The sequence below is a fragment of the Eutrigla gurnardus genome (genome assembly GCF_963514095.1).
Source record: "Eutrigla gurnardus genome assembly, chromosome: 15".
Lineage (NCBI taxonomy): Eukaryota > Metazoa > Chordata > Actinopteri > Perciformes > Triglidae > Eutrigla > Eutrigla gurnardus.
In genome coordinates this window covers 15,989,170-16,004,366 of record NC_139938.1, presented here as the reverse complement: position 1 = coordinate 16,004,366, position 15,197 = coordinate 15,989,170, and the positions used below count along the sequence as shown (strand labels likewise).

At 44.5% G+C, this 15,197-nt stretch overlaps 1 protein-coding gene across 2 annotated transcripts in view; it reads right to left on the bottom strand.

The window, feature by feature from the left end:
• Window positions 1-1,820: 1,820 nt before the first annotated feature.
• The window catches only part of doc2b (double C2-like domains, beta), an 80,807-nt gene continuing 67,430 nt past the window's right edge, over window positions 1,821-15,197 (bottom strand). For both annotated transcript variants that reach the window (XM_084029857.1, XM_084029858.1), the window contains 4 exons: window positions 11,843-12,000; window positions 8,997-9,078; window positions 6,969-7,065; window positions 1,821-6,378 (listed from right to left, as the gene is read on the bottom strand). In XM_084029857.1, coding sequence (XP_083885983.1) covers window positions 6,245-6,378; window positions 6,969-7,065; window positions 8,997-9,078; window positions 11,843-12,000 — 471 coding nt within the window. In that variant the 3' untranslated portion in view covers window positions 1,821-6,244. The remainder of the gene's footprint in view (window positions 6,379-6,968; window positions 7,066-8,996; window positions 9,079-11,842; window positions 12,001-15,197) is intronic.

Sequence of the window (15,197 nt, the reverse complement as noted above, 5' to 3'; positions counted from 1 at the left end):
AGGCTTAAACCAACCCCTGATGATGTTAACTAGTCACATTAAAGCATTTCACATCAAGAAAAGTAACTTAGAAACCTCAGCTTCAAATTTCATCCAGCCTTTATTCTTCCTACAGTTGCATCCTTCTTGTGACGGGCTTCACTTTTCTCTTTACCTGCAGAGGCGGAGTCCAGCAGAGTTCAGCTGCAGGATTCAATGAGCCGCATCATTCTGTGAATCCTCCCATTTGTTAGATGGATGGTTTGAAAGCTCAGAGTTTTTTCTAATTTCTGTTGTGGTGGAAGACATTAATCACAAGTTCAAAAATATCCTCATAATCGTACTCATGACAAGAAAGTAAATGGGAATCCTCCGCCGCTCGTACACATCCATAAAGGACATTCTTCAAACTTGTGGATGGTCGGACAATGGGGAGAGACTGTGGCTCTCTTCGGATTTATTCTCTCCGTAGATGAAGCGTCAAGTGATAATTGTGGCGATTTTATAAATGAGGAATTTATGATGAGTTTTGGGCCTGAAGGGATGAGTAATGATGCTTCTTTCTAATGAGGGATTAAAAAGGCCGAACGTACTGTTCAGTTTTCTATTCTCCTCCAAAGGTCTTTTGTCATCATCTCAAGAAATATTAGGACATTCGATAATTCACTTAATTAAGGTGCCCATTTTCTTAAATGCTGGATTTCCTGAAGGACATATCTGGCTCTTCTCCAGCTGGTTGCTACCTTTGTCTGCTGTTTGGAGCTGAGGAGCTACTCAAAATGTTTTAGATATAAAATAGATTATATACATGTTTTGCTGGAAATGATTTGGAATGCAGTCAGAATGTTGTATTTGAAAGGCCCAAGGTCAACGAATATGGATTAAAGCAGAATATTTAGGTGGATTATGCTCGCAGCGTTCCTGTAAATTTTACATATTTCAAATATGAATGTGAATGAATGAAGCTGTAACTAACATGTTGTTGGCTGTGGAGGTTTTCAGGCTAAGGACCCGTCCACACACAGCAAAACCATCTTTTTTCTACGTTTTTACTTGGCGTCGTTTCAAGAAAATCTGCGTCCACACGAATCCACTCGGCCGTGCTGTAGTACATATTCCAGGCCCCTAGGTGGCGCTGTTTCTGCTACAAAAATACAGATGTTGGCCGTTGCTATGGCAACACGTGAAAGCTACGGCTTCTAGCCACCTGACCACCCGGTCAATAAATATCCATAAGATGACAATTTGGCCCGTAAAAATAAAACCAACAATAAGCATCAATAGCCGTCACCCTAAGGACCTTAACGAGGTGTTGTCACACGTTATGATGGATTAATTAGAAAACTAAATGCGTTGGTTGTTTGTTAGCATCGTAATAAAGTAGCAATTCTGTGACTTTTTTCCCAGAATATTGCCCCCCTCTCTCGGCTCCGTTTTTTTTCTGAATATATGTGCAAATAGTCAGATTAATGGCTTTTCAAAAGAAAAAAAGGGTTGTTTTGGATAATGATGGAATTAAAGATTTCTTAAGTATCTTCAAGTTGTGGCTTAATGGGAAACTCACCGCTTCCTGGCTTCTTTGAGTCTGGAGGAGGAGAGAGAATAACCCCATTTTTAAATCAGCTGATGGTTGTATTTTAGGAAATGTCAGCTCATTCATGCTCTCGACTTATTTCTCTGCCTCTATAGCGTTACAATCGCATCTCTCTCTTTTCTGCAGACTTGCAAATAACCTAAATATATATATAATGCGATGATGATGCTTCTGTAGTCATGCATTCAACCAATAATACAAACGAGTGCCCTGAGTGTTAAAAAGGCAACAAACCAACAAAGGAGAGATTTTAATTCACATCAAGTCACGCTTCCAGATAGTCAATACAGCAGCCAAACAGGCGATGCGATAGTGTTCAAAGGTACAAAATGTTGTCCAGAAGAAAGACTCACTTATAGCATAATCTTAGAGCATCCACAGTCGTGTATTTAGTTGTTTTTGTTGTTTTTTTTTATACAGAAAAACAGTATCAAACATTAGGCAAAGTCATGTCATGACAAAACCGAGACCATACGCATGCAATGTTAGGTTTTTCTCCTTTTTTTTCATAATATTGAGCTTGCATACAAAGGCGGACAGTTTTACAAAATCAAAATCACATGTCGGGTCGTTACATATTCACCGGAGAGGGAGAGAGAGGGATCACTGTTGTGTGAGGATTACATATTGAGATGCCAACGTGGTTTCAGAGCATCACAAATCAATGTGGCTGAGGAGACCTTAGGAGACACGGAGACGTGAGGCCCATTTGATGCATTCTACATTTCTGCCGCCATGCCGCTCGTCTTAATCACATTTTCTTCGGCGTGAACCAAATGTGGCGTGAAAGCAATGTGATTGTTCCAACGTCAACAAAGAAACTCGGGGGGGTTAAGAGGGTCAAACAATACAACAAATGGACATCAGGGCCGTTCCGTTGGCGTCCGCCAGCTGGGATTAGAGTTAAAAACTCCTCAGAAGAACATGCACCGTCTCGCTGACAGTGACGCGAGCGAATGAAAGAGAGCTGTTGGCTGGATCGCAAGCCTGACGGGAATCCGGAACAAGGACTATTTTCTGCAGCGCATTCTCTGTTTGCCAGTCGGCGCACGGTGGACATTTACAAGACAGGCGGATACGGGTGAGGGGGGCATGCAGAAAAGGTCAAACTCATAAAATCACAAATCCATGGCATGCATCCCAGCCTGCTGGTCCACGAGGGCAGCTCCAGTTTAGAGTTTACAGGAAGTTTCCAGGGCGGTGCTATGAAATCAGAACGTAAAGACTGAAAACCTCCATGAATAATTCAACAGGAGTCAAAATTAAGAAACTGTTATCTTTAGTATCTTGAGTGCCAAAGGTAGTTTGGCTCCTGGGCCGCGAGTTCAACCATCTCTATTCCATTCACGTGTTTCTCCCAAAATGCAGAGGTATGAACAAATATCAACAACACGGAGCACTAAGTTGCACATTCTCAGAGGATTCACTGTGGAATAGAAGGGGTTAAACATGTACATTCTGTTCCATACATTAATAGTGGAGCTGCTTACATTAAAATAAATGTAAAAATAACCAACATGGTACCCATTATACGTAACACGGCTAGCATAGAAAACAAATCCTGCCTCTTCTCGGCCCGGGCCTCCTCGGCAGCACAATAGGCCGTTGTAAACAATACATGCTTTTGATTTATTTTTTTATTTTTTCTTGCAATATATTTGACGTAAACTTTCCGTTTTGAAATAATTCTGCCCTTTTGACAAACAGCGGAACATTTTCAGCCACATTACAGTCGAAAATGCTGCCAGCGAGTTCGTTTTGTTTTTTGTTTTTGTGGAAACTCATTTTTCTGTAGTGTAAACAATAAGCTGAACACACACACACACACACACACACACACACACACACACACGCACACACACACACACACAGAGCTGCCCAATCATGTGGTGTTGTGGTGATTTATCCCTGTTTCCGGCGGGTCGTTCTGTGGTTGATCACAGCTGCTCTCTGCCTTCCACACAGTGAAGTAATAATACTGTGTGATCGCAGCAACGTTTCCACTTTGATGCTGAAATTATCCGCCAGCGTCATCAGGTGCACGCAAGGTCTGCTTTTATATTCATAACCGGACTAATCACAGATTCAAGCACAGCTGTTACGCTCTGATTGCACTCATTGACGCATCTTGAACTTGAACCCCCCCGTTCTCTGCAGCCGGTGTCATCAAACCATGAAGGCGAGCGAAGCAGCGGTTCTTCCATCCACCACCCAGACGAGTGCTTTCAACATGGAATTAAACCGTTCCCTGCATCAGAATGTCCGGGTGTTGCATGTTTCAGTTTAACGAGTGACCGTGTTAACTGGTGACTTGGAGCCGGTTGGTAACTTCAGAAGAAGGTTGGCGTAGATAACACAGATGAGGACACCGACGTGTTGTGTTGGCGCTTTCAGCAGCTGCCGTTGCTACGAGCAACCACGGACTCTTTTGAGTCATCAACACGGTCAGTTGTTAAATCGTCACTGCGGCGGTGTCTACGGGGAAGTCGAGCTGAAATGAAATCCCGTTCCCTGGCCATATGGTTCAAAAATTAGATTTTAAATATCAATTTCTTTGTATTTTCATAGCAAAGCTCAAATATCTTTGTCTTCCTGGAAAACAAAACACGATGCGTGCGACATCAGCGAGTAGCAACCGATGATGTCAAGACATCCATCCATCAATCAGAGCTGGAGAAGGTGGTGAGCAGCATCCAATCAAATTCCTCCCAATGTTATGTCCCGCCTCCTGTCCTTTCACTCAGAAATACGTCCCCATGCAGACTTAGAGAAATGCCGTTTCAGCTCGACTTCACGTGTTGACTACAGTCTAGTCTACTAGTGAGTTGCATGCTGGGAATTTAATTTCTCCCCCAAATGCATGTTTCTTCGTGGCCATAATGTTTCCACTAACGGCACACGGATGTGGAAAGTCGGTTTGTCTGCCGTCTTTGGTGGTTAATGTTCTTGCATAGCTTGATGAGCTATTACACGCCGCTGTGCTACCGTTGCTAAACCGCGTGTGCTAACGCTAAAGTACATCATTCATCTCCGATTTGACTTGAACTTCTAAATCGATATCTGTTGCTTCAGCACTTTAAAGAAGAAACCAGCTATTTTTTGAAGTGTGTTACTTGTGGAGTCTTGACATCAGGTTGACCACAAAACTGGGCAGCTCAATAGATTCGGGGTTGCACTGAAGAATCAGTGAGTAATCCAAGTAGTGCTGCTTTTGACCCCCCAACATTGTCTCATATGGATTAGTCTGTGCACAGGTGCACAGGGAATCAGTGGTTGTCACGTCATAAATACTTCTGCTGATTTTCGTGTCACACCGGCCGTCGTTCTGAATCCTCGATAACGAATGGCCTTCCAGTGTCCGTCCCCTTAGACCGGTGAAGAACAGGATTTAGGGGTAGTTTGGTGTCGTTGGTGTGGTTATGGTACCTTCTCCTCTCCAACCAACCGCGCTGCAGTTTACTGGGAGGTGGACTGAAGGTCTCAGTATACTTCAAACAACGAGTGTAACGGTGTTGCAATCAGTCAATCAGTTGATGCCCACTTTGCAGCGAGGGATGAGCTCCTTTGAGGCAGCAGGTTGTTAAAAAAGTGCAAGGTCGCCCAAAAAAAACCCAACAGCTAGCGTGGGAGTGCACGTTCCCTGAATGCCGTATCTCTACTGTTTGCCTCATGATTGTTGTGACATCCGTGACATGTGAGTCGCCATATGGCGTTTCTGCGCTCAAACTTGTGGATCTGTAACTCAGAAGTGAATTTCATTGTCTCAAACAACGACCGGCACCAATGCAGCTGATTAAAGTTCATTGTTTTTAAGTCAAAGCCTGAGGCACCTATTGATTCTTGTGCATGGATGCAAATTCATCGTCAGTTCCTTTTTTCTGTCTGTCGTGACGTCATTAAGCTACAAGGCGAAAGTCTTAGTTAGATTTTGGAAACACTTGGGCTTAAAATAACAAAATAACTTCACTCTGCTTTTGGTTTGAACGCACCTTAATTCCTGCATGAAAAGAGGGTTTTTGTCCCTTCAGCATGTTGTATGTGGACGTACATCTTTTATTCTAGTATCTATAGTATCCGGTTTAGTTTGTTTGAAGCATACTGAGGCCTAAAACTCTTTGAAGAAGGTTTTGACATTGTTCTGGCCAAATGAGTCAAACTAAAGGATAAACGCATCCCATCGAGTGGGAGCCGCTACCATGGTGGGGTAAACCACAACAGGACCTTCGCTACCCAACATACCACAACATCTTTAGTAATCGAAATGAGAACTATTCCACTAATCATTTCCTCCCACTCCCACCAGTATAAAACGTTGCTACATCCTTTGCCAGAGTCTCCCGCTCGGTTTGTGCCGTTCCAGGGAATAATTTAGCTGCTCGCTGCAAAAGGATACCGAATAGAAAGCATTACAATAGTTTAAAATTCAACACCAACCGGCCCCTGTGATTCATTTTTGTTCATTGAATTTCTGTTGGAAAGAAGCGAGCGGCGGTGCAACCCCCTGATGTATATGTGAACACAAACGTGAGGATATTCTTAACTGAGCCCTGTTGAGAGGGAACGTGTTCCCGAAGAGGTCGCAGGTCGCGGTGGCCAACGTGAGCAAAATCCAGAGAAGAAGAGCCGTGAGGAGGACGAGTGGGGGGGGGGATGGGGGTGGAGGCGGGTCCTTCAGTCATTTAATGAGCCGGGTAATTCGTTGGTCAACGTGTGCCAGCGCTCTATTTTCTTGTCCTTGTTTTTAAGGCAGTCGAACCAGTGTTTGAGCCTCTCTCCGTTTGCATTGATACCCAGAGATACGCCACCTGAAAGGAGGCACAAGGGAGAGCATCATCGTCATCGTGTGGGAGATAAAGGGTTACAGCACATCATCATGGTGTCTTAGCAACAGCACAGAACAGAAGCAAACAGGGCATTAAATAGAGGCCACGCCCTTCTGTTATGTTATTCAACTGGTTCTTTTTTTATTCTGTTTAAATTGTGCCATGAATGACATTCTGTTTGTTGAGCTAGCTTAGCTATGAAACTCTTGATTAGCCCCACACTCGTCAGAACGGATTTTATGGCAACGCTGTGACTTCCTTTCTCCACTGTCAGTGATTAAACCTCATCTGAAGAGTTTTCTTCCACAACCCAATTTTCCTGCTTGTGGCAAAACAATCTACTGCTGATATTTAAAAAAATGTAAACCTCATTTGTGTTTTTGAATGGGATAAAGTCTTTTATGACTGCAGCTTGCCTAAGTGGACCTGCCAGTTCCCAGCATGCCTCTGTGCTGGTTGGTTTCTGCGCCTCCAGCCGTGGAGCGGCCGGCAGATGGCCGACTCAGCTGGAGCTGCCGACGCCGACCAACATCTGTCTCTTGTGCGTCGGCAAAAGATTCCCCTCCGCTTACCTATGAAGTCGTTGGACTTCCCGATGTCGTAGTCCCACACGGTCACCTCCAAGGTCTTCTTGGTGAGGTCTGCATATTTGATGTCGTAACAGAACTCCTGTAGGAAGGAGCAGAGAAGAGCTCGTCACATGACATCGCACAGTGACACATCACAGTGTTTTCACATCTTGGTGAAGCCAATTCAGTTTTCAAGCACCAGCATTTATTCATTCTGCAACAACGTGCAGTTCAGTCGGGGTTGCTGCTTCTGCTTTTAGTGGAAGTCCTTGCCTTTGTTACGGAGGCAGATCCGTTGCTCATCTGACGGAAAGGCCAAGAGGTGACGGAGAGATACGGACGCTTAAAAATGCCAGAGGAAATGTCAAGCCGCTGGCCTGCGTGAGTGTTTAGCCGAGCTGTCAGCTCGTATCCCGGCGGGGGCTTCAGAGCCGAGCTGCCCTGTGGCACCGTGATGGCCGTCCTCCGGCGAAGCCCCTCCTCCTCGGAGTTCACGATGTTTCTGATCCCACGGTTCAGTCGACCAATGACGGTAAGAGTCGATGTCTGCTGTTCTATCCGAGTAATTCAGCACAGCTCTGGTGACGGTGCTCGTTTCAAACTCTGCTGCTATAATTGAACTTTTGCTTGTTTGGGTCCGTGGAACGAGCTTTTAAACGAAGCGCTGACATATCGGCGTCGGCCAGCAGCTTTCTAACGTTAGCATCCGTTTGTAGTCGTGTTTCTGGCCAACCGGCGAACCGGAGTCCAGTATTCGGTTTAATGTTCTGGTTCGTAATGCTCCAGCTAGTCGCCAACTTTATCCGTCTGCTGTCTGATTGGTGCAGGGAGGCTACGGCTGCCATGGCGACGGCCGAGTTACTGACTGCTCTGCTTACTGATGTGCTCATCTCTAGGTTTTGAGTTTAAACCATGGAGGTAACATAGAACTGGATACCGGACGCCGTGATGATTCCTCGCCGGTTTAGAATCCGGCCCAATGTGCAGTCGTGTTTCTCTCGCTGAGCCGTGGACTTTATAATGACGCAGATTTTTTTATGGTTCTTTTCTCATCTAAAGGAGTCTCTTACAAGTAGGTCAAAGATTCATGATATTTAAAAAGAAATCAAATAAAAATATGTATGGGACCTCTCGCATTCATATTGAGTTGAATTACTTGAAATGTTTACTACAAACTGTCGAACTTCTTACGTCTGCTTACGAGTTCCCAATTGATGCATTTAACTTTGAAATAAAGCCTACAAAATGTTGATGTGACATTTTTTATATATCGCAGAAACTAAAATATTGCAGTGCCAGTTTTTTTCAGTATCATGCAACATAATCAACATAGATGTTACCCAGAAATCATCCTCAGATATCTGTATATGACAAAACATTAAGAAATGATTCCTTTCATTGAGTACTTTTTATAGTTTATATATAGTTATAGGTGTAGAATAAATTATTTTGTTATTGCTGCTGACTATTTGACCAAAAGAGAAAAGAAAACCATGACGATGCATTAGTCTATATGAGGGCACATTAAACAGGTAATGAGTTCTTCTTTGAACTGAAATAGGTGGAAATCATAATACTCCCAACATTAGGTATTTACGAATAAATAGGCAACTGTCAGAGTAAAAGTTTGGTCATTATTCAGTAAAAAGTTCTGAATCAAATGCCTGAAATATAGAAATAAAGATATGGATAGTGGATGGCGAGATAACATGATCTTAAGTTTCTTTCTGACACCATTTCAAAACATGCAAGGCTCACATTCCCATCTCCACGAGGGTCAGATCCAGTATCTTCAGAGCTTTAGTGACACTATCTACCTTCAGCTTGTCTGCTCTCCCAAACAAACATTTGTGTTTTTCAATGCAGAGAAATGTGCTTCTTTTTTTCCGATCTGACAGCCGTGCCCTCTCAGGAATGGCTTTTGTCGGCTCCCCGGGTTACGGCGGTTGCTTGGCACACATAAATACTCGACTGAGGCACAAAGGGGAAAATAGGAAATGAAATCGGAGCTGTACGGTTTGAGCATGATACCTCGTTGAACTCCGGATTGAGCGTCTTCTTCTTCACCGCCGTCTTGTGCTTTGACTTTTTGTTCTCGTCGGGCTTCAGGTACCTGCAGCAGAGCGGGGGGAGGGGAGGGAGGGTCAACACTTCAGAGATCATTTATGAAATGCTCGTTAGAATCTGAGCCCTCATCAACTGTGGAAGTCCTCACATGTACATGTTATTGTGCAGCGTCCTGCAGAGGGCGCTGTGGTTCTACATCCAACCACGCAGCTGCATCACATTACTCACATTATGTGACTTTAATAGACTCCAGACACAGATGCCGTTGTGGCATCACCTCTAAGTTTCATCCAAGTGTTTTGTTGATGAGATTATGGAGGAGAAGAGAAGTCTCCTCATAACACAAACACTCCTCCAGCGTCGGTCGATACTCTCGCAGCAGAACGGCGTTATGATTCTTTAAACCATCAATCTCACGTTTTTGTCAATAGGAGCTTTTATGAGTTTGCACTGGTTGAGTTTATAATCCTTTTAGGAATCCGGTACATCGACTGTTTAAAGGGAGACACGACAGGTAGAACTTTCCCAGTTCGGTTACATGAAGACAATTTTTCACTACATTTCCAGAAAAGAACATTGAAAGTTGGGATAAAGCCAAGTTCAAAATGATGAATATAACAATAGTAATATTTTATTTATAATGCTTTTCATGCTTCTTGCTCAATGCTTTTACATATATGATGCAAAAGGCAGTTTATACCTACATGACACCCTGGGTTATTTATTTAAAACACACACAGAATAACGGTTCATGTGACTTTGTCATTGTCCACCTATAGGGGCTGTTTGCATAAAAACTCACTTAAAATGAGCAGGAAATGCATGATTGTCTTTTTAAAACATGGAAATATGTGCTTACATGAGTAGTTTAATGATTTATTATAAGCCGCTTACGGCCGTTTAACAGATCATAATCCACTCTCTAATATATAATATCGCTGTGAAAACATCTCAAACAGCTGGATTAATTTAAGGTTTTTGCCAAGATTACAAGATTACATTTGAACGTTGCATGATAATGTTTACCTTACACCAATTCAAATTCAGACTGAATATAAGCATCAAAAGGTAGCCTCCGTTAGCGTTAGCTGTTAGCAGTTAGCTGTTAGCCGTTGGTACCAGCCGATGTAACCACGCTTACTTTTTTTCCTCTCCCCAAGAAGAAACAGATACTGGATTTTATATTAATCTAATATTATTTAGTATAATATTTTTTGTAATTTGTTCAGCATGAGCCGGGGATGTGATCTAAAAGAGTTAAAAGGCTTTTTTCATGTCACGACTTTTAAACAACGGGTGTCGTACGAGCACAAGCATTTCTTATAGTGTTATCGGGAAAACACCTATAGTAGCAGATGTTGTTATAACTCGTGCTTATTTTGTTGTTTTGGGGCGACACTGATGGTGGTATATTTCAATCCAGCAGGCAATTACAGCCGGTGGCCACGTCGGCCGTTTCCTCTCCGTGCTCGCTGGAGCCGCACGGCTTCGATTTCCCGAGGTGGCTGGGAGCCTTGGAGGGAATGTAAGTGGGTTATTGCTCACTGTGACCCGGGGCGTTGGACGCTGCGGTGCTTGTTGATGAGGACATTGCAGGGAACCTAATTGTTGTCATGTAATGGCACTGCTGACCCCCGAAACGCTCGTTTAAAATGGTATTTCGCTGCTGAAATTGCCTCTGTAATGCCATTTCTACAGTTTGGTTTAGCATCTGTGCAATGAGACCAAACACTAAAAACATATTTCTACCCTTTTTTTCTTATTCAGTTGATGAAAGTCGTGGACTTAGTGCTGCTATGGAGGGTTTATTCCCTCCTCGTGTGCATTTAAAGAATATTCTCGACACAGCGGAGCGAGGCGCTAACTGTCGGGTGACAGCTGTGACTTGATGCGGCGTCGGATAGACTCCCGGTGAATGAGGAGACGGAGCGTGAGCACGTCTGTCTGGCAGAGGACACGTTTCCTTTTTATTCCCTCACACAAGCTCGCCTGTAAATCTATTATCTGCCCCTCCGTGTCCTTCAAGCTTCAGGGAGGTTTTTTTCTCTCAACCTCAGACAGTTGGAAAATGGTTCGCCAGCCGCTCTCCTCCTGATGCGAGATGCGCTTTTGTTCCCGGGTGTGCACGGCAGAGTTGGAAATTAATTGCACTTTCATTGCTCAGCCAGATGAAAGACTTGGGGGGAAATGTTCAGGTGTGATAAATGGGACTCGCCTTCAAATTGCAGCCCGCGGACGGACCTCTTGTGATGCACGTCTTTCATGCGGCTGATAATCGCAGGTAGCTCACCTTCTTTCTGCTAAAACCTCAGCGTGGCTTTATCCATCAGCACTTCCACAGCGTCGTGCACACCGACTAAAAATAGCAGAGTTATGACGAGCAGCGGAGGGAATCGATCAACAGGTGGCTTTATGTGAGTCGGTGCCGTGGATGCGGTGAATCCTCGTTCCGGTGGGTTATACATGCAGATTTTAGGGCTCAAGGATGGAGATGGCTGTTTTTTCTGACACCTTTATGCTTATCTTCACAACTAAAAGGCAATTTGCTATGGAAATGTAGGATCGGTGTTCTAGTCAAGAAACGGCTGTTTTTGCATCACCGATAAGACAACTCGTCTTACTGGATATCCTTTTTAGTGGAAAAAAGTCAAGCAATCTTCAATAAAGATGCAGAAATAAAAAGGATAAATCAATTAAATGAATAGTTTTTTGAATCCTGCATTTTTCAATCTTTTTCAAATCACTCCCTACAATATTTACAATTATCCTGATACAGTAACCAATCAATTATCTCACACACACACACTGACGTTTTGACGTAGGGGTCGGAGAAGCCGTTGGCGTCCATGGCGGCGAGGTGGGCGCAGCGTATGATGCCCACCACCAGGCAGGACTTCTGGGTGTTGTACTTGAGAGAGATCATGATGCGTCCTCGCTCCTCCAGGGACTTGTCTTCTGTCTTGTTGACCTGCAGTGGAGAGAAAGTAAATATATATATACTTCAACCAAAGCTTTAGTTTCCATCCATGTGGACAACAACATCTGCCCTGGGATGTTTAGATCACTAGGGTTTCGGGGCCTTCAGTACTTTCTTGTCCTGGAATCAAGCTCCTCCCTTGTAGACGGCGAGTTCACGGCCTCGGGATTAATTTGCCGTGTTCTTCAGAGACGAGACATTTTTGTTCTTGTGGCCGAGCAGCCCGGTATCCATCACATGACCGTGCCATTTCACCAAGGCTCCACTTAGAACATAACACAGTATTTTCAGTGGTAAATCAGTTCTAACAAATAGAGGAGTGCTGTAGAGTCATTTATACGTGGTGTAAAATCAAAAACTTCTGGTCGTCTTGCCTTTTCATTGCCTTTTAGTTTCTACGTACTTCATCTTTCATGGCGACTGATTTGCATGTAACTGTATGTTATTTTAAAGGCTACCGTAGAGGAGGAATCTGATTGGTCGGGTGAACAATGCGGCGTATTAAGGCGTGAGTCCACTGTAACTTGATGGTTTTTGCTCCTTTCAGGAGAGAGAAAAACACACCCTTGAGTGTTAAAATAGAATAACTGAAAAGAGCTATTTAAGCGCTGCGTTTTCGCCACAATGACTTAGAAATGCAATTTTCCAGCTAAACTCCTCCAGCTGCTGATTATGTGATTATGCACCGGGCTTTTCCTGTAAATCAGCATTTATTTTTAAGCTTAACGACTTCAAGCTTATCAATACTTGAAAGTGTGGCAATGAGTGACTTATTTCAATTTTGCTTCGTGTCATTTCAAAATGATATGCATTATTTTTCTCTGCCTCGCCGTCTCAGGACCGACGGGGGTCGTATGCTTTGCAGATTGTAAAGCCCACCAGGCAACTTTATGATTGGTGACATTGCGGCGTATGAATAATTTAACTTCACACCGGAGCAACTTTATGAACTTAAACTTTATAGACGTGTAGTTTTAGAAACGTGTTGTTGCTTGACTTTTTTTTTTACGTAATGCATCAAAATGAACGTCAATATACCCTGACTTATGGTATATTGTCTCTTGAAGAGTCAAATTAAAATGTATGTTTTTATTTAAGAAGGAAAAAAATCACCACAATTGATTGAATCGTAATACTTGTAGAATCACAATGCAAGTCAAATTGGCACCCGAGTATCGTGATAAAATCAGATCTGAACAAAAGCACCCCGACTGAAACCCAGAAAGCTCCAAACTGTTTTACTGGCCAGAAAGCTGATTCCGCTGTTGTGAGCTCACCCATTCACCATCATAAACATCATAAACAGCATAAACAGCATCAGAACAATGAAATGCAGAAGAAAAAGGGGCCTGAAGTGCCGTTGAGCACCTGCTCCTCCACACAGTCCACAGTCGGACACAAGCTGTTCAGCAGAGTCCACAGCAGGATCTCCGGGGAGCTGACTCTCCATGAATCACTGGAGACTTTACGACGTCTCACTGGACTCGTGGACTCGGCGTCCATTTCACGCCGTGCGTCAACGCGATTCGGCCGCCGCCTCGCTTTACTGTCAAAATCAATTTAGTCCCGTGTCCTCGTCTGGGATTTCTCCGTGTTGGAACATCCCGTTGTCTCGGTCTCCTTTCTAAGCAGATGGACTTGGGGAGGGGAGTGTGTGACAAACCGAAGCCCTGACAGGAATAAGAGGATCCAGACAGCTGGTGAGGGAGGACGTCGGCTACCAACCTCTGGGCTGCCGGGACGGCATCGAGGTCGGCACGCCGCACTACTTACAGCACCGGTGTCCGATTTCTTTGAGGATTGTGAATAGAAACTTAGTCAGTGACCATGCCACAATGTTAATACAGTCGGGGTCCTTCATCTACAACATGTCACTGGGAGAAGCTTGTTCCAACCGGGAAGAGAGCCGAAATAACGACGAAGACGGCGACAAGAGACTGAAACTTGCACTAATGCAAAACAGCCGACACAGAGACCACAAAGAGACTCAAAACCACAATGAAAAGGGTCAAAACCACCACAAAGAGACTCAAAACCACGATGAAAACGGTCAAAACCACCACAAAGAGACTCAAACCCACAATGAAAACGGTCAAAACCACCACAAAGAGACTCAAAACCACGATGAAAACGGTCGAAACCACCACGAAGAGACTCAAAACCAAAATGTTTACTAGATGTATATTGTACTATGTATACTGTACACTGCAGAGCCTTGTACATGTATGAGCCCACGTACCTACGTCCGTTGTTCCCCCGTTCCTCTTTCAATCAATGTGCTCAAACATTAAATCTACTTCCTTGAACAAACACACTGATATGCCGTTAGTGTTTGCTTTACATTTTCCAGCTGATTGTCTCCCTGAGAGGAAAACTCAATTAAGATGCGCTGGAGGATGTCATTAATTTAATTTAACACACAGTATAACCGGACACCTCCGACTGTAGCCCATCGCTCTAAATGAATGTAGCAGCACGCTAAATGATGGAGGGACACATATATACATCACTCTCTCTCTGCTTCTCTGTATTCTGGACTCCAGCTGCTGCGGACCCAGCAACCCAACAATACTATTCCAAGGTTTTCAGGTGTTTCTCAGTCCCTCAGGGTTACCAGGGAAACGGCGGTATTACCAGGAACAAGGTCAGCAGATACAGACCAGATACAAGCAACGACTGACCCTCGCTGCTGAGCCTCGAGTCAAGCACAGGTCTCCTGACGAGGAGGAGCACAGGTCTCCTGATGAGGAGGAGCACAAGGAGGAGCACTGGTCCCTGGACTAGGAGGAGCACAAGGAGGAGCACAGGTCCCCGGACTAGGAGGAGCACAAGGAGGAGCACAGTTCTCCTCACGAGGAGGAGCACAGGTCCCCGGACTAGGAGGAGCACAAGGAGGAGCACAGGTCTCCTGATGAGGAGGGGCACAGGTCCCCTGACTAGGAGGAGCACAAGGAGGAGCACAGTTCTCCTCACGAGGAGGAGCACAGGTCCCCTGATGAGGAGGGGCACAGGTCCCCTGACTAGGAGGAGCACAAGGAGGAGCACAGTTCTCCTCACGAGGAGGAGCACAGGTCCCTGGTCTAGGAGGAGCACAAGGAGGAGCACAGTTCTCCTCACGAGGAGGAGCACAGGTCCCCTGACTAGGAGGAGCACAAGGAGGAGCACAGGTCCCCGGACTAGGAGGAGCA